This window comes from Cavia porcellus, unplaced genomic scaffold (genome assembly GCF_034190915.1).
Source record: "Cavia porcellus strain 051 isolate PalLab524CR breed Dunkin Hartley unplaced genomic scaffold, mCavPor4.1 scaffold_28, whole genome shotgun sequence".
NCBI classification, from domain to species: domain Eukaryota; kingdom Metazoa; phylum Chordata; class Mammalia; order Rodentia; family Caviidae; genus Cavia; species Cavia porcellus.
In genome coordinates, this window is record NW_026947511.1 from 37,419,318 (window position 1) to 37,438,037 (window position 18,720).

General features: G+C 38.2%; 2 protein-coding genes across 4 annotated transcripts in view; both read right to left on the reverse strand.

Moving 5' to 3' along the window:
* The window catches only part of LOC100731117 (putative adhesion G protein-coupled receptor F2P), a 44,726-nt gene extending 36,786 nt beyond the window's left edge, over positions 1-7,940 (reverse strand). For 2 of the 3 annotated variants that reach the window (XM_023566734.2, XM_023566735.2), the window contains exon 1: positions 4,988-7,940. The gene's annotated coding sequence lies outside the window, so the exon portion shown is untranslated. Of the gene's footprint in view, positions 1-2,711 lie in introns of all 3 variants that reach the window. The other variant, XM_063238769.1, reaches the window with a different exon arrangement.
* Positions 7,941-8,076: 136 nt separating this feature from the next.
* Positions 8,077-18,720, reverse strand: part of Cd2ap (CD2 associated protein) — a 94,840-nt gene continuing 84,196 nt past the window's right edge. The window contains exons 16-18 of the mRNA XM_013156852.3: positions 17,251-17,432; positions 15,470-15,533; positions 8,077-10,982 (exon numbers count right to left, since the gene is read on the reverse strand). Of these exons, the coding sequence (XP_013012306.1) occupies positions 10,944-10,982; positions 15,470-15,533; positions 17,251-17,432 (285 nt within the window). The 3' untranslated portion in view covers positions 8,077-10,943. The remainder of the gene's footprint in view (positions 10,983-15,469; positions 15,534-17,250; positions 17,433-18,720) is intronic.

The window sequence follows — 18,720 nt, forward strand, 5'->3', positions numbered from 1 at the left end:
CTACTTGAAGAGCAAATAGGTAGAAACCTTGAAGACCTGAAGACCTGAGTGTAGGCAAAGACTTCATGAACAAAACTCAAACTGCACAGGAAATACTTCAAGGAATCAAAAATGGGATCTCATCTCATTAAAAGACTTTCGTACAACAAAAGAAATCACCAACAGGGAGAAAAGAGAACACACAGACTGGGAAAAAATTACAACAAGTTGTCCCTCAGACAAAGGAATTATCTAAAACATATAAAGGACTGGAAAAAATCAGGTCCCCCAAATTCAAGATCTAATCAAAAATGGGCATCTGATATGAATAGACATTTCTCAGATGAATAAATACAAATGATAAAGAAACATATAAAAATGTTCAACATCATTGGTCATTCAAGAGATGCAAATTAAAATAATGCTGAGACACCATCTCACTCCAGAAAGAATGGCTACCACCAAGAAATCAATGAATAACAAATGCTGTGAGGATGCAGGAAAAAGGAACCTTTTTTTTTGCTGAGAGTGTAGACTGGTGCAACCACTGTGGAATCCATGTGAGGTTTCTTTAAAAACTAGAATTAGAGGTCCCATTCAACCCAGCTACTCACCTTCTGGATATTTTCACAGACGAATAAAATACATCATACCACAGAAATATATGTGAACCCATGCTGAGAGAATCTGTAATAGCTAAATCTCAGGAACAACCCAAATGCCCATCAACCATGGAATGGATAAAAAGAGATGTGGGGTTTTTTTTAATATAATGGAGTATTAGTCAGCCATAAAGAAGGATAAACTTGAGACCTTTACAGGTAAATGAATACAACTACAGTGTATACTCAAAAGTGGAATAAATCAGACCCACATGTAAGTTTCTCTAGTGTGAGAAACTGAAAACTGAACCAGTAAATAAGATTCAAAATACACAATAGACATTTTGAATTGGGGAAAAAACTGTTCAAAAGAAAAGAAAAACTGTGATGCTGGAAAGGTAAAAGAAGGAAAGAAAGAAAAAGAAAGAAAGAAAGAAAGAAAGAAAGAAAGAAAGAAAGAAAGAAAGAAAGAAAGAAAGAAGAAGAGAGAGACAGAAAAAAAGAAAAAAGGTGAAAGAAAAAGGAAAAATATATATACACATGGTAGTTAAGACATTTATACAAGTAATGTTTCTTAGCTCACTGAAAAGAAACTTTGGTACTAAGATTGTCTGGACACTACTTCATGCCTGTATCTTCTGCTCTGAGTAACTACAATGAGGATAAGAAACCACAATTGTAACTCTCCTATTTTGTAACTCTTTTTTTTTTTTTAATCAGGGATCAAATTCACCACCTTATGTTTGCCAGGCAGGCGCTTATGCCACTGACCTAAATCTCTGGCCCGTAACTCTCCTATTTTTAAACTGTTTTAATTATTTTTTATTTTTTTCTTTCAAATTAAAAAAATCATCCATCTTAGAAAAAAAAAAAAAAAAACTGGGCTCATTCCTGTAAGAGGGGCCAGCACCTTCAGGGTTATGGACCACATTTTTCTGGGGTTCCCACCCCCTAAAGAGAAGCATGAATGTTCTCAGCTCCAGAAAACATTGTACTCCTCACTCAGGAGGCCCAAACCCTTATTTCTTGAATATGTACTTTTAAATTAATTAAAAGTACATATTAAATTAAATTTTAATACAGACTTTTATTCTCTACTGATATGCCTGAAATATTCTGTACTAAGCGAACCTCAAACTTATTTTGCAGGTAGAAAGCATTGCATCTCTAATCACTACTTGGGGAGCCACTCCCCAATGCTATTGGTCACTGCTCACCCCACATCCTGCCTCCATTTCCAGTTAGAGAAGAACCAACTGATCCCCAGCTGTGGGGTGCTGCTTTGATCTCATCATCTCAAATAGGGTCCTGGTTTCTGTTCACAAATTTTCATTCATTCTACAAAAAGACATGGGTGTGGGAACCTATATTATTGCCAGCACTGTTGCTGAGGGATGTGGACCTACACGATCTTAGCAGAGAATCCACAGACCAAACGCATGCAGTCCACTAAGGTTAACTTTGACTTCCTGAAAATAGACATGAAATCATTTACTTGAGCTACAGATGAGGCGACGTGTCTACATGGTAAGATCAATAAACTTTGAGGAAGAATTCTATAAAAATGATAGAAGAAGGTCAGGCATCAATTGATCCCATTCTTAGGAACAAAATCAATGGAAGATCATAGACGTCCAGGTATCCCATGCCTCCAAACCAGGAGAAATCTTGGATTATCTGAGAAAAGCAGCCATGAGACACAAGGCGCCCAGGGCCACGGGTCATTCTTCAGCCTTGAATATTTTCTGAGGACCTGCAAGGCCTCTGCTTTCAAGCTGGTTGCTGAAAGTGTAATAACAAATCAGAATTGTAGACAGGATGCTATCAGTTCTGATGGGGGAAAGATAAGAATTGTCTGTTTATGTTTACACTTGGCTACTTAGAGCTCATGGATTCTAGTTTCCTCTGTCCTGGAATTCAGATAGGATCAGATAGGATGACAGGACAAGACCTGAAAATAAAAATGTGTCACACCAGCCCGCAGCTTCCATGGATCACATCAAGAGCTCCCAGTTACCCGAGACTTTCTTAAACTGGCCCCTGTGTGCCTTACAACCTCAGTTGACTAAAGCCTCACAAATACAGTCACCCTGGCTGCTGTTTCTAGACTGAAAGGATGTGGATACTCACCACAACCGCCAGCACTGAGGTACGAGACCCTGACTCTCCCTAGGGCTGGAGATGTGGCCTGGAGCTCCTGATCGTCGTATTTCTGTCCACATCAGCAGAAGCTCTGAGACTGGGCTGCCACTGAGGCAGCCGGACAATGCAGAGGCACCTGGGCCTGTCAGACCAGTCCTGCTTCTGAGGGTGGGAGCTAGGCAAAGGTGAGTCATAGCTGGGTGACACCCATAGATGCTCCCAGGAGCGCAGCCTATCTTAGGGAGGATCCAGGCTGCAGTGGGGGCATAGGGTCTGTGGGGGGTGTGGGAGGTACCTGACCTTGGAAGCCACCCGAGCCCAAACCATTTATGGGTGAGCAGACAGAGCAGGGGTTCTGGACCTGGAAAAGGCAGGGCCTGGTCCCCTAACAGAGCAGGGCCCACCAGTGCAGCCCCCAAGCACCTCAGCCCACCTTTCTGCCATGATGATGCTCCAACTGTGGTGCAGTCGAACCCCAGCTGGCTCATTTCCTTGAGCATCTCCTGTCTTATTGGGATCCCCACGACCAGGCTCGGGATAACACAGCCTGAGCCTCGTTCCACCTTCTGGTTTCAGCTTAGAAAAGCCTTCTCCCAAAGAGATTGTCATTATTCAAAGACTCTAACCCATGCTGCCTTCTATTTGTTAAAACCCAGCTGTGATGACTCATGGTTGGTTTTGGCTAGCTGAGAAAAATCAGGCCCTCTGTGAGCCCTGAACAGAGTAGGGAGACAACCACTTCTATCTGCTATGGGCAAGAGAAGTGCTGTGGAAGATGTTTTCTTGAAAAATGAGAGAACCACATGAGAAAAAAAAGTCATCTTATTCTCAGTCCCATGTCCTGCCTGTCTCCTTTCTGGATCTAGAAGCCATGAAAGGATGGGATGTCTCTGCTAGGGCAGTCACTTTGCAACCATGAGGCATATGCCAATGTGTTGAGGATGGGAAAATGGAAAACACTTGGTCCTTGGTAACATTACACACCCACAAAGCTGCCAAAGACATGCTGAGCTGTTCATTGACCCCAGACATTAGGCTTACATGAGCCGGAACCCTCATGTAACTTCCAGGTGACACTGCACCATGCACAGCCAGTCCTCAGGAACCTGTCCTTCATGGCTGTTGCTGTTAGTGTCCCCAGGTGATTTAAATGAACCCCACCGCATTCTCTTTTAAATCCAACTCCAAAGCCATGACTTTTCCACATCTATTCAATGCAACTAGACACACGGATCTCTTGAGAGGAGTCAACGACCACATTCTGTAACTTCTCCTGGTCTGGGTGGAGCAGGAGTGCCACACAGGAGGGAATGGAGACACAACCCTAGGGGTCCCTGGCAAAAAACCCTGGACCCTTCAGGGTGCAGGAATCTTTGAGGCATTCAAGTCCTCAGGAGTCAACAAGACAGGACACTTGTGAATCTATCACCCTGACCAGGCTGCCACCTTTTTCTCCAAGTGTGGAACAGTAAGGAAGGGGTATAAGTCATGGCAAGAACTTATTTTACATCTCTTGGGTTAAGTCAAAAGACAAAATGCAAAGTGATTACTAAGCACACAGTCAGGCTGGCAAATTCCACAACCCGCCCACTTCCCTCTACCAGGCAGCACTGTGCTTGGACAAGGCTAGGCAGGCAGATGAGGTTGTTCTGGGATACGTTTAATGGGCAGGAGCCATGGTTTTATTTGCAAATACCCTGGTTTCTTGTGTGTCTGGTATCTGCAATGTACAGACAGTTGGAGCTGAGCTTAGTCTGCCACCTAGTGGCTAGTCAATTTCTTTTGGGGAGTTAAGGTTTTTGGTTTTTGGTGAATAAATCACAAAAGTTGTTTGAAAAAATGTACACTAAGAAATGAAAAATGATCCCTTAATGCCTACATGTGATCATGTAACAGAAATATAAAGAAACCTATTGGGTCATCAAAGCTATTCTCTTACCAATAGGAAAATTTGATGCTCAGAGTTCATATCATCTAGAGAAAAACAGTGAAAGTAGAAAAACTCTGACTCCCTATCCTATCCCTTGGGTGCCCATCACTTTCCAAGAGTGTACAGGATAAGGCATACTGTCAAAGGCATGGGCTGCAAATCTCATCCCTGAATGGTGTGTGGGCCAAGCTGCTTATCCTTCCGAGCCATCTCCCGTCCCAGAAGGGAGACACTAACCACAAAGGGTGGCCGAATGATAAGATGACCAAAGTGACTGTTTGCAGTCATCCTTGATAAGCACAGCATCAACCTCAGCCATGAATAGGTGACATACCTATTTTTAAAGATGAAACCTTGAGCAAAGTGATTCCCTTGGAGTGCAGTGGAAGGAGTAGATGTGGTAAGGTTGTGTGTGGAGCTCCTGCAAGTGCTTCCTGTGATGGCCTTGAGACTGCCCAGCTGAACACCTGAATACCTGAAAGGAAAAGATGGGAAGCCAGGAGTGGGGCTGAAGATCAGGGGAAGAGCAGAGCCAACCCCACCTTTGGTTCTCTGATTTGTCTACTAAATGTTTGCTGATTGAGCCATTTCAGGTTACCCAAGATCAGCAGTTCACAAGCATGGTCCACAGTGTCATGGGAAAGCCCCTTTCCCAATACTAAGCTGCTGCCGGCTGTGCACTTGCAGTGGAACGGCAGAAACACAGGCTCACGAAGTGGCTGGGTCAGCATGGGCACTCATCACCTACCCAATGGGTGCACCTCACTTGACCTGTGCATCTCTGTCTACTGGGTCCCTCTTCTCAGAAATTCACATACAGCACAAAGACAACTAAGCATCCTGTACCAGACCTTTATGAGTGGGAGTAGTCTAGAATGTACAGGCTTAGATACTAAAGTGATGCTGGCTTCACAAAAGGAACCGGGAACTTGTCCACATCAGTTAGCAAAACTACAGTCCCATCTGGCCTGGCTGTCTTTTTTCAGTGGTAGAGCTTTAAAGGCATTTCCAACTTACGTTGTAATTAAAATTTTTAGTTTTTAGGGAATCAATACAGATTATCCTAAAGCTTTGTGACTTAACAGATGGTGACACAAATCTTATGATACATATTTTATTCAGTCCTTTATAACAACTGTTTTCTCTGTTAGACATCTGATAAAGATACTTGACTATAAAGATACTGGTAACGACACTTGTATCTTCTATACTTCTCTATAAAGACACTTGTAGCTATGCCCCCATTGAATGCTGTTATTCACTGAAGCACAGCACAGAGATAAACAAGGAGAGAACTCTTAATAAACCTGATGTCATCTCGAAGAGTATGTCTCCCTTCTTGCAGTCCATGTACATAATCCAGCAGAGTAAGCACACTTTATCTCCTTCACTCTGCTATCCTACTGAACAGGATTTAGACCCAAGACATGGGTCTTTTAAAGAAATCTGCGCTGGAGGTGCACACCCGTAATCCCTGCTGTTCAGTAGGCTGACATAGAATTGCAAGTTCAAGGTTGGCCTGGGCAACTCAAGGATCAAAAGGAAACAAAGGAGGTGGATGTGCAGCTCAATGGGGGCCCTTGCCTATCATGCACAAGCCCATGCTCCATCCCTAATACTATGAAACCTAATAGACAATATCTGCATCTGCAGTCTGGGGCAGCTCATCAGAGGTCTAAAGGTCACACTGCTCCCTCGTTTAAGTCCAAATCTCTAAGCATTTTAGGAAGGATTTTTGTTGGAAACTGTAGTTGCTTATTTCATCTAAAAGGAAATATTTTATCAGGTTTTCTCATTCGTAGAATGTTTTTCATTGCAGTGGTGGTTTACCACAGTGTTTCAATGTATATGCTAAAGTGATTTTAGAAATAAGCCATTTCTGTCATATCAAACTGGATTTGGCATTCTGATCAAGTGTTTAGGTCTATTTCTAAAAATGCACTGTACCATGCAATGTTAGCAAATGGTTTCCTCTAGTTAAGAATTATTAGTGCATTTAAAATACTGTACTTTGTATTAGCTATACCAATACAATTTTGGAGGAACTGCAAATTAATAAAGTTTTGGACTCTAATAGGCAAGAACACCAATCATTGCAACATAACCACACTAGTATGCACAACAGAAAAACCTATTGGATCTATACAAAAACCCAGATACCTATTACTAAGTTTACTTTCCTTATATGAAGTTAGCTGATTCTGTAAATAACAATAAAACAAATATGGTAATGATTTAAGATTCAGCTTCAATATTTCAACACCCATGCCCAAATCTCTCTTGAATCTTTATTGGAAAAATAATAGATCCACTGGAGTTCAACTGCCATCTACTGCTATTTCTTAGAACAGCACTAAATCTGTAACCTGTATCCACACACAAACATGTGAGCAAAGACTGGGATGAACCAGTTGCAAGGTTTAACTCAAGTGCATGGATAAGAAGCTCACTCACCGCACTGCCAGGCTTTTCTGCCTAGCTTTACACAGGCCAATAAAAAGCAACTTGGTTTTTACTGTGATTTTTAAACTGCAATGTCTTGACAGCTACTTTCCACACTGCTTCCTTCTGTTCATCTCTGTTCAGAAAGCCTAACGCCCGATACAGCCTATTTCCAGCAAGGAATCAGCCCCACACACCCGAGGAAGCGCTCTGGCAGACCCCTGCTGTCCTCTTTGTCCACCTCTGCTCTTTCCTAGGACCATTTCAGTGGTGGGTTCAGAAATCCAGCACTTATGAGCAAGTCTGTGCCTGAGGATCCAAGCAACAGGTAACAGGCTCTAGGAAGGCTGTGGGCAGGTTCAAAACCCTTTGGATCCTATTTCCATCTCCTTATGAGCTACTAAGCTCTCCGTGCAAACCCCCACTTCTCAGATGATAGAAAAGTCTGAATTGTAGTTTTCTCACTGACACTGGTTTTCCTGTTTCCAGTGCTGAGAACCTCATCTCTGGTAAACTCATCACTCACTTTGAAGCAGGTGCACTCTGTTGGCAAGGCAGGCAGCAACCCTGAGTGACAGGACCCAAGAAAGAGGCTCTGTGTTTAAAAGAGGCTTCCTTTCTCTTCACCTTACCTAACTTATATGCTAACCAACACTGTAAAAAAGTTCTTGAAAACAATGAAATAGCAACTTTCAGTTTTTTTAAATCAATTCCACGTCCAGCATGCTACAAGGTACTTCACATAGATCCCTGACTCTATCAGTTAATAAGGGTTAGGGCCAGGGTTCTACAGAAACACACTCAAATAATAAATCTGTCATCATCTCTAAGAGTATGTCTCCCTTCGTGCAGTTCAGTAAGTCACACAAGTCTAGAGCTTTTAATGCTGTCATTTTTTCTTTCTTTTATTTGGAAAATTCAAAATAATATAATTTCAATAATCTAGTATGCTAAAGTTAAAGAATAATCAATAAAGACAACTGGCAATACAATTTTTTATTCATTTTTCTTTTTCAGAGAGAACATGCTGTTTGGTTTTTGTTTCTGTTTCTTTACAGCACCTGTAAACAAGTCAGTGAGTATACTATCTTGAGAGTCCATACATAGAGCTTTTGGAATGTTACCAACAACATCCACTGCATTACATAAGAGTTACTGAAGGCAAGTTGGTCTAAAACAGGGATAAAACTTTATAGCTAAAAATATTCATAGCAGCAACTTTTAAAGGATGATTTTATTGAGTCATTGCACTTGGTCATTTTATTGCCACAGAAAAACAAGGCCACTAAATTATAACACTTCTCATTTCTGATGTTTACTGATTGTCTCATCCTACTCATACATTTCAAGTTTAAATACAAGCACAAAATGTTTCTCAAAAGAGAGTACGAAGCACGTAGAATTTTTCCTTCCTGCGATCACAACAAAAGGCATAAAAAGAGAAATCTGTTACACAAGGCCCATTCTCTCTGTGCATCTTCAGACTTCAAAGTTCTGGAAAGTTCTGTAGAGGTAACAGCTTTGTGAGAAAACAGAACACTAGTGGTCACAAATATACCAAAAACAGGAAAAAAAAATAACTTTTAAGTACAATTAGGAATATTAGGTGTTTCAAAGAACAGCAAACCTGAACTATACAATAATTTAGCAATCAATACCATGCTAGTCTCCTTTATTCTATTATTGTCTCACAAAGGGACAAAACTAATGATCTACCCCCAGTAAAGGCTGCAATGATTGTTGTGTGGTGTGAACTTTCAGAACAGTAACAGAAGTTCTCAGATCAAGAACACACACTCCTAAATTGTTATATTAAAGGATTTTTTCCCCTTCAAATTTCAGCATGCTTGATTGGCTTTATATTTTTATAAAAGGCAGAATGAGAACTACGTGAGACTGCGAAACAGACACAGAACTTCAATGAATCATCTATTCCAACTGAAGTACACACAAGCAAAAGCTTGTATTTCAGCACTCACTAGCATCTTGGTTTCATGTGTACTAATGAAAAATGATCAAAAAAAGCCAAAACTATGCTGGAACCTTCCAGTCAGGTGGGGAGGGCTAATCTACAAATCCTCTACTACGAGATGAAAGATGATTTATAAGATGCAGTCCTTTTTTTTCTTCCTAAGGATTGCCATTAAAAGAAGATCTAATTTATTTAAGAAGATGGAAATCATTTGATTGCTCATTTAAAAATAAAACAGGAGGGAACAATTTTATTGAGTACTTATCTCATTACAAGAGTCCCCAAACTATAGTTAAAATGTACATATTCAATGCACAATTAGCTTTCCCCTCCAAGCCCAAAAGCTATAAATTATACAGTAGGTAAATGGCTATGGGCATTTCTATTATTTTCTACCTTCTCTTTTATTTGGAAACAGGACACAAAACACCATTTACACAAAATTTCTGTATTTTGAGATTAAAACAAAGGACAAATATTGGTGTGGTAGCTTAAAACAAAAAAAAAGGAAGCATAAGAACCAGTACTAATTGTTTTGTAAATAATGAAATTTCAAATTTTTGAATTTGTAACTAAAAGGTTTTAGACATAGCACCTACAGATGTATTTTATTATGTTTAATTGTTCATAGGTGACTCTGAAGAAATTAGAAATTCATCAAATATACCTATGAAGATATCTTTTTAATATAGTCAACTGCATTTGGTTTAAATAAGCTGTAATGATATATAACCCTTTTTCTAAATTTCTTACTTCAATAACAGTCCAAAATCTCTCCAAGAGTTACTTTGGGCTACCCGATCAATTCCAGGCAGTGAAACCTGAGTACCTGAGTATTCACATGGTGACCACTACCCAGCATGAAACCTCATCCTGAGGTTCTGAGGAGCTTGGGGTTGTTTTCCTACCATTGCCATTATGAAAAACAACAACAAGCTAGAGCATGACCAGATGGTGAGATGAGTACTATGTGAGACTGCAAAATCAGAAGAAAAGTTCAGCAATAAGGCTGGTGTTTGCATATTCCATACGTGCTGCTGTTTCTAGGCACAAGTAAATGATTAAATGGGTATTTTTAGATTTCTTAGAGCTAACGAATTTAAAATAAAGCTTGTACTTTCCCAAATATGTTTAACAATCCAATATATTTTAAATCAAATTCCTTTTATGAATCCTACAGTGCAAGCAATAGAAAACACTCTAAAAGTTGAAATTCTTTTTATTATTTCATTAGTTATTACTATAGGTTTGGGTGAGTAACTGGTTTCTAACTAGGAAACTCTGATTCCATCACCCAAAATATAAACAGCACTGCAGACAAACGGGCACAACAGTGTCATCCTGGATGAGAAGCTTAAAGTAAAAATATATATATAATATATATGTATATATGTACACACACAGTTTATATCCCTTATGTATTATGGGGAAAGTAGTGACTATAGTTACTATAAAGCGAATTTATCCCTCTCAAATAGTTTATCTTACAGATTATTTGGAAAGATATCACCATATTTATAGTATAGATCTCTTTAAAAATAATACTACAAGTTTCAATAAAAAACTATTATGAATTTTCTTTCCTTTTTATACAGATTCAGTAGTATTTTCAAGCAAACAAAAAAAAAAAAAATGTTTGCAATCCCAGCACAGTAAGAAATAAGGCCTCTTTTCATTTCATATTGGCAAAACAAAATATATATATATATGTATATAAAAATTCTACCCTCTCTAACTTTTCAATAGATAGTAAAGTTCATACACTGAAATTTCTTTATCACAACACCAGCATTTGATGTATTAAAGTCCAAGTCAGCTGAGTTCATAGTGTTGCTTCTGAATCCTTGGAACATTAACACACTGGGTCCATGGCACCTCAAAAAAACACAGCTTTCTTCAGCTTCTCTATTTCTGCCTAAAATATACAAACATAAATTGGGCAACAGATGAAATCTCTGGAATACAGTTTCTTTATTTTAGCCTATTCATTAATATGTAATCATATTTCTAAGTCTATAGATTTTAATTTCCAGATCTAAAATTCAACTTCCCATGGTGTGATACAACCATTAGATAAAGTTTCAACAGCAAAAAATGTTCCAAATAAGGTCCTAATGGCAGGTAATAAGAAAAAAGTGACACAGTTCTTTTAGCCAGAACAATATTCACAAGTATGTAAGCTTTGGAAATAAGCATTGTTAAGAAAATCCTGCAAAGAAAAAAAGAAGCCTGGAAACCAAATTAAGAAAGGTACATGCATTCAATTCATGGGAGGGGGCAGCACAGGACAGCAAAGGAAATAAAGAATCAGTGCAGCTTTATGCTCATCACTAATCTATATGACAATATTCAATCATGTAACTTCACCTGGCTCAAATTTATCATCTGTAAACAGTAGGCACTAAATTATCTTTAAATCCCTGGAATATATCCAGATTTAGTTAGTACGGTAGAAGTATTTACAGGAGAAAGCATCACTCACTTAATAGAAACTTACAAATTAAGTAACTTGATAAAAGGGAATTTTATAATTTTACAACAGAAAACCATTTAATTTTCACATATTACAAATAAAAGAGCTGCAGTTAAAGACATTAAACATTATACCATGTTCCTATATGAGCACCTGACACAGTTTGTAACAGGAAGGTGGCGAACCTATGGTATGAATTCCTTCTGCTGGCACATGAGCCAAGTCACCCCAGCAACTAAGTATCAGACAACAGTTGTTTTTTCTAAACTAAAACTTCAGTATTCAGGTTTAATTGCAGTGTTGGCACTTTGCGATAATTAAGTGGGTCATGCATTGCAGTTTGGGCAGTTGGTCTCTAAAAGGTTCACCATCACTGGTCTGGGTCAACAAAGCCCAGCGTCTGCACTATCTGTTTTCCGGTTCAAGAACATCATAGCCACAATGGTCCTGGACCTTCGATCACGTGTGCACATGTGCAGGCCTTGCTTTCTCCTGATGACACTAGCTCTCCCTTCAACAATGCACATAAATTATATACCCAACAAACTGTCCATCATTAAATCAGGAGAGCTTTGCCAGTCAGGAAGCATAATTCTGATATGCTCACAATCTCCTCAGCAATTCTAAAAATCCATGAATGACTTACTAATTTCAGGATCTTTCTTTTAATATGATCAGGATATTCTTTTAATATGATCATGAGCTAAATGTTTCAGCAGCACTGGATTAGAACAAGCCTCAGTTTTCAACCACCACTCATATTAAATACCTTTAAATCACCCATCTGATATACTATTATTGTCATTTTTCCAAAGATACATTAACCAATCATACAGTTTTGCTTCCTTGTTTGTTTGAGACAGGCTCTTTCTTGGTATGTAGCTCAGGTTGGCCACAAACTTACAATCCTCTTTCTACCACAGCCTCCCAATTAAGAAGAAAAAAAAAAAAAAACTAGTACAGGAAAGGGTAAAGTAAGAAAAGCTGGGCATGGTAGCACACACTTATAATCCCAGCACTCTAGAAGCTGAGACAGGAGGATCTTCATTAGTTCAAGGTCATCCTGGGCTCTACATAAGCAAGTTCAAGGCCAGCCTGCAATACATAGAGAGACCCTGTCTCAAAAACCCTGCCCTTCATCCCTGCCAAAGAAAAAGAATATGAAGAATTACTCTGCATGTAAAACCCGTAATATTCCTTACGAATTTCAATTTCTGCAAATATACTTAAGAGGCAAATGCTTACATTGTTATTCTCTCTTCTAGCAAAGTTCAGTTTTCATTTTTGCCATCTTTTATCACTGCCCAGTATAATTTAATACTGTGTAATGAAGTAGTACTTCAAAGTACTACTTTTAATCTTCAGGCAAACACCATTTCTCTCTTAACTATCTGATTCTGAAACTTTATGCATTAACTGGACTTTTACAAACATACGGATCATATTGCCCATTAGGAAAAAAAGAATGCAAATTAGTAGGTGTCCAATAGCTGACTATGTTGGAAAAAGAGATTCTCCAAAGAAGAAATTCATTTGACTTCCATCCTGATTTTCATGATAAATTTAATAACACTATTAGCTCCTACTGCTTATCATTTTCATGTAAAAATATGAACATGTATCTATAAAACAATAAAGGCTAGAAACATTAAAATTTCTCACAATTTCAACCAAGTAACATACTGGGAATTTAAGATTTCTCTTAAACATGTATCCTCCAACACTCACTACTGCGACAGTTTATCAGTTGCTAGCTGATCTGCATGGGGCACTGTGCTAGGAGTCACATCAAGGATAAAGCAGACAAGCTCACTATAGACCTTCCTGCAACTTAAGGGGCAAAATAAATATAAAGCAGTGAGAAGACACAAAATTTCTTCTTACACATCTCTATAGAAACCAGAAGAAGTAAACTTGAGAGAAAACGGAAGCTATTTTAATCAGAGAAAGAATACCACTAATCTGATGGAGATGACTGTTGGTTTGAATCCTAAAGACACAAAAAACAGCACTGGAAGATGAGGCAAAGACACACAAGAAAAATAGGAAGAGCAAACTCCAGAGGTATTCACTGTTCAGGAAAAAGAATGGCAAGCCAGGACAGAAGATAAAACAGGATCAGAATAATGTAAGAACTCTCACACCAGGTTAGGAGTTTGAACTCTATTCACAAAGAATACAAAACTCTTGAAAGTTCCTGAGCCAGGAGAGAGTGATCTGAGATAAGAATGAAATTCAAACAAGCCAAGCAGAAGACAAAAAATGTCAGAAAGAAAGAAGGAAGGGGGGAGGGAGGAAGGGAGGAGGAGGAGGACAAGAAGAAAGAGACAGAGACAGAGAAGGAGGAGGAGGAGGAGAGGGAAAAGGAGGAGGAGGAGAAGGAGAGGGAGAGGGAGACGGAGATGGAAGAGGAGGAGGAGAAGGAGAAAAAGGAGAAGAGGAGGAAGAAGAAAAAATAATTACAGTATGAATAATGAACAGATAAAAGCTAGGAATAGAACTGAAAATGAATGGAATTAGAAGTCTTGAGACCAGAAGTACCACCTCTGTGTGACAAGAAGGTCACACAGAAAATCAGATTCAACAGAAAGAGAAAATCGGAACAGCAGGAAAGGACAATGGCAAACTTAACTGGTGGCATGCTGAATTCACAATGGAACATGTAGGGAGACTAACAGGTAGACACATAGACAGAAACTGAGAAACTAAGAGCTAAATTAGAGGGAGGTGCACTGGAGCTCCTCCTGAGACTCCCTGATACAAGTGAACCCAGAAAGTGAACACACAGAGAGGCACAGGCAGCAGTGACAGAACATTACATTCAGATTACAATGATGAAAATGCAAAGAGCATCTGGAGACAGGTAACACAGCATCACGTAACCATGACAAATCTCTGGCAGGGCAGCAACAGCAAAAAATGAAAATGCTGCAGAAGGTGGACTTGGGATATCAAGATGGTATCAGGAAGCCTAATTTCAGTGCAAAAGGTGAAAGACTAAACCGAAGGCAAACTATCAAGACTCAAATGCAGGTTTTTTTTTATGTATGGATGAAATATTACTTGTTTTTGTTTTGTGTAGTAAATGAACCCCAAATAAAAAGGGAAAACAAGGAGATAAGAGGGTAGGCAGATGGGAAAGATGACTTTTGTTTTTCATGGAGGAAAAACATTTGAGTATTTTCATATAGAAGAAACAAAGGTGCCCTCGAAATGACTTCTCAGATACAAGTGTAAAAATGGAATTTGATAATTTATAATCTTCACACATGTAATCTCAACACTGAAAGCTAAGGGTTAGCTAAGGGACTTCTCCAACTCCACACAGTACAATAATTTCTAAGAGCAAAGACTAATGTCTGGTTACTTCTGGCACAAATATTTTTTAAAAACTCCAGAACCCCTGCTGCTCCTTACCCTTCTAAATCCTAGTTTTCTCTCATCTTTCTAACTGGAGCAGTAATCCTCACAAGTACCAAGCAAGATAATGGACACACAGGTCAGGGTAAAAGGCAGTCATGACTGCACATCACAGCAGGGGTTCAAACGCTGCTGTCTCCTATTCTATGACAGGCAAAGTCGAAAACATAAGATAAAAGGAGAAAGGAACCAATGCTTCTCCAGGGAACAGGAGGAGCCTCTGAAAAAGGCAGGGCAGAACTTTTTGCTGCAGAAGAAAGAACACATATGGATGGAGACAAAAATGAAGAGAAAAAGAAACTTAAGGAATATAAAGGAACAAAGTGAAAGTAACAGTGTTCAAAGAGTCTTGATTCAACAGAAAGTGACAGCAAGTCAACAACAGATTAAATGTCACTGTGCAGCAGCACACGTCTCACCAAAGGAGGACAGCATACCCATAGCGAAGCAGTCACACAGTTGGGAACAAATGTTGTCTAAAAAGCTCAGTGACAAGAGAAATGCATTACCTCTAGATTGCTTCTCAGTGCCTTCTCTTCTTCCAAATCTTTCTTCAGCTTTTCTAGTTCTTTCCTAAAAATAAAGTATGGATTATTGTTAAGGTCTTCAATTAGATATATACACACAAGGGAGTATTATCTAGCCATAAAGAATAAAAGTGTGCCATTTGCAGAAAAACAGAACTGGAGATCGTGACACTAAGGAAAATAAACCAAATGCAGAAAGACTATTTTGCATGTTTTCTCATGATGTACAACTTAGACTGTTATTCAATAAGAGGAAGGGAATGCAGGAAGCTAATAGGAGCATGTATATGATCAAAATGTTATATGCATATATGAAAATACCACAATAAAACCCTTTATTCTGCATAGTTAACAGGCACTAATAAAAACATTTTTAAGACACCACACTGGTATCACAAGTATAAAACAACAAAATTGTCAAATCAAATGGTACAGGAGTGGTGCTCCATATTTAATGATGAACAAGATTATTCTAACATGTATACTGCAAAATCTCTGAAAAAATTCAAAACAATACACTGAAGTACTCAAGAAAGACATATATCAAATGACATCTGTAACTGTGACACACATATTATATATATAATATATATAAAACATATAATATACACTGTGGGTAGTTATTCAAGACACATTCATTTCCATCTAAGAAACATTTGTACAAGTATTCTAAAAACTATCTCATATGGACAATCTCACTATTTCTTTCCCATAAAGAATCCTAGGCCAATGAAAAATTAAGAAAGAAATGATTAAAATTAGGCTGTTAGGTGTCGTAGCCTTTGGCTGTAGATTTTATATCCCATTTTAAGAAATCCTTTCATGTGCACTTCAGCAGCACACATACCAAGAAATCCTTTCAGAAGGGAAGGTCCCATTAAAGGGGAACACTTTCACCCAAAGTTCAGGGACAGGAGCTGCTCTCTGATCTGTATTCCTATGGGGTTCCTACAAAATTATGCTAAAAATGTCAAGTATTACAATTCAAATACTATTAATTATAGGAAATAACTCCAGATCTGGGAGTGGTAGTATTCACTGGTAATCACAGAATTTAGAAGGCTGAGGCAGAAGGATCATCCCAAATTCAACCCCAGTTTGGGGTACATCAACCTGAACTACATAGTAAGACCCTTTCTCAAGGAAGAAAAAAAAAGAGCTCTGAAAGAACAAAAGAGGCTGAGGTTTAGCTGTGTCATCGAAGAGTATATAATAATAGCTTTAATTCTCCTAATCTATATTGCTTCATGTAAAAAAGGGGTGCAACATTAGGGGATCTTTTAAATGTATTTTACCTCTAAGAAGTCCCTAACTCTCAATTAGGTATGCCCCACTGTATCCCATACCAAAACATGTTCAGAATTAGGGGCTTTAGAGAGAATCTCCTTCAATCCATTTATTTTACAAACATTTAACTTAACCCTAGCAGAGACAGTGATCAAATTCACCTAGGTAGTTACGTTTGACTATGTGTATAGATATACACCAGATAATACAACATAGTTTTCTTAGTATTTTCAAAACTAGCTAATGCCTTTATCAGACCAAAACACTTCTAACCTAAACATACAGGCATATATGTACCTTTTCTACAATTAAGCTACTGGACCAAGTGTTTTGTCAAATTCAATGATAAAGAAAATTTTGTTAAAAACAGACTTGCTCATACCACACATCAGCAAATTAGACTGTTATGGCATAGTGTTAAAGAATTATTTACATGTGTGTAAATAGTGCTCACTGGAGAGAACAGGGCTACCTACCCATGATCCTTTTTCAGTGCTTCAACAATACACACCAACTCAGTAATCTGAGCTTGAAGTTCATCCACAGAAAATTTTTTTCCATCATCCATTTCCACTTTAGTTTTAATTTCTAATGAAGTGAAAGAAGCAGCTGCACTGGTTTTAGAAGCACTTGAAAGTGTGGAAAGGTTCACAGAGGACTGAAAAAGTAATAAAGTTTTTTTCTGATCAATTTCTATTTATTGTATTTAAATCCAAAAGATTTTATAACAACATGAACAATATTAAGTACTCTAATTTGAAAATTAGGAATCAAAAATGCTCAAATATCTCCAACTTTTTGAGCAGCAACAAGAAGCCATAATTACATAATTCCATGCCTGACCACATGGAATGGTTCACAGTCCAAATGCAGGCAAACTAAAAACACTGTATACCATTACCTTCAAGCTATTTAGAGAAGGACCATACAAAAAAATGCATTTTGTAGTTATTCTTAGGTCCTACCCCCAAGATAACCTTAGTGTATACATGCAAATATATTAAAGCCCAACAAAACCTAAAATTTGAAACACTTCTGATCACAAGTATTTTAGATAAGGGTTATTCAGCCAGTACATCAAGAATGCAGAATTTAAAAATTCAGAGTAGTCTGATGTTCATATTGGGAAAAACCACCAGACAAAAACTAATCTGCAATCATTAGTGTGGCACATGTCAACGGCTTTCAACAAAGTTCATCAGATTTATCTTACATATGGTTTGCCTAGAGGAGCATTTATTATGAAGAAATGCAAAAAAGAGGCATTAAAATGAATCCATAGCCCGCAACCTTTTCAATTTCACTATAATAACAGTAACATTTCAGTAAAACTTTAATAGTATGTTAACAGCTAAGGGAATCAAATTGAGTACATTTGATAAACTGAAAAAGTAGCCAAATGTCCTGTAATGAAACTGAAGAACAATTTAGGAGAAAACATGATCTTCCTGAATAAAAGGAATGATCTACTCATCTTCTTTAAAAGTTTTCGCACATCAAAACAAATCACCAACACATTGAAAAGATAATCCAAAGACAGGGAAAAAATTTTAGCCAACTGTCCCTCAAACAAAGGACTTCTACACAGAACATTTAAAGAACTGAAAAAAATCAAAATCCCCAAATTCAAAAACACAGTTTAAAAATTGGCATCTGAGGTGAATACACACTTCTCAAATGAAGGAATACAAACAGAAATAAACACATGAAAAACTGTCCAACATAATTAGTCATCTAAGAAATGCAAATTAAAACAACACAGATTGCATTTCACCTCAGAAAGAATGACTATCATCAAAATAATTCAACCAACAATGAATGCTGGAGGGGCTGGGGGAAAAAGGAACCCCTCCTCCACTATTGGTGGGAGTGCAGACTGATATTATCACTGTGGAATCAGTGTGAAGATTCTTCAAATCACTAGGACTAGAGGTCCCATTCAATCC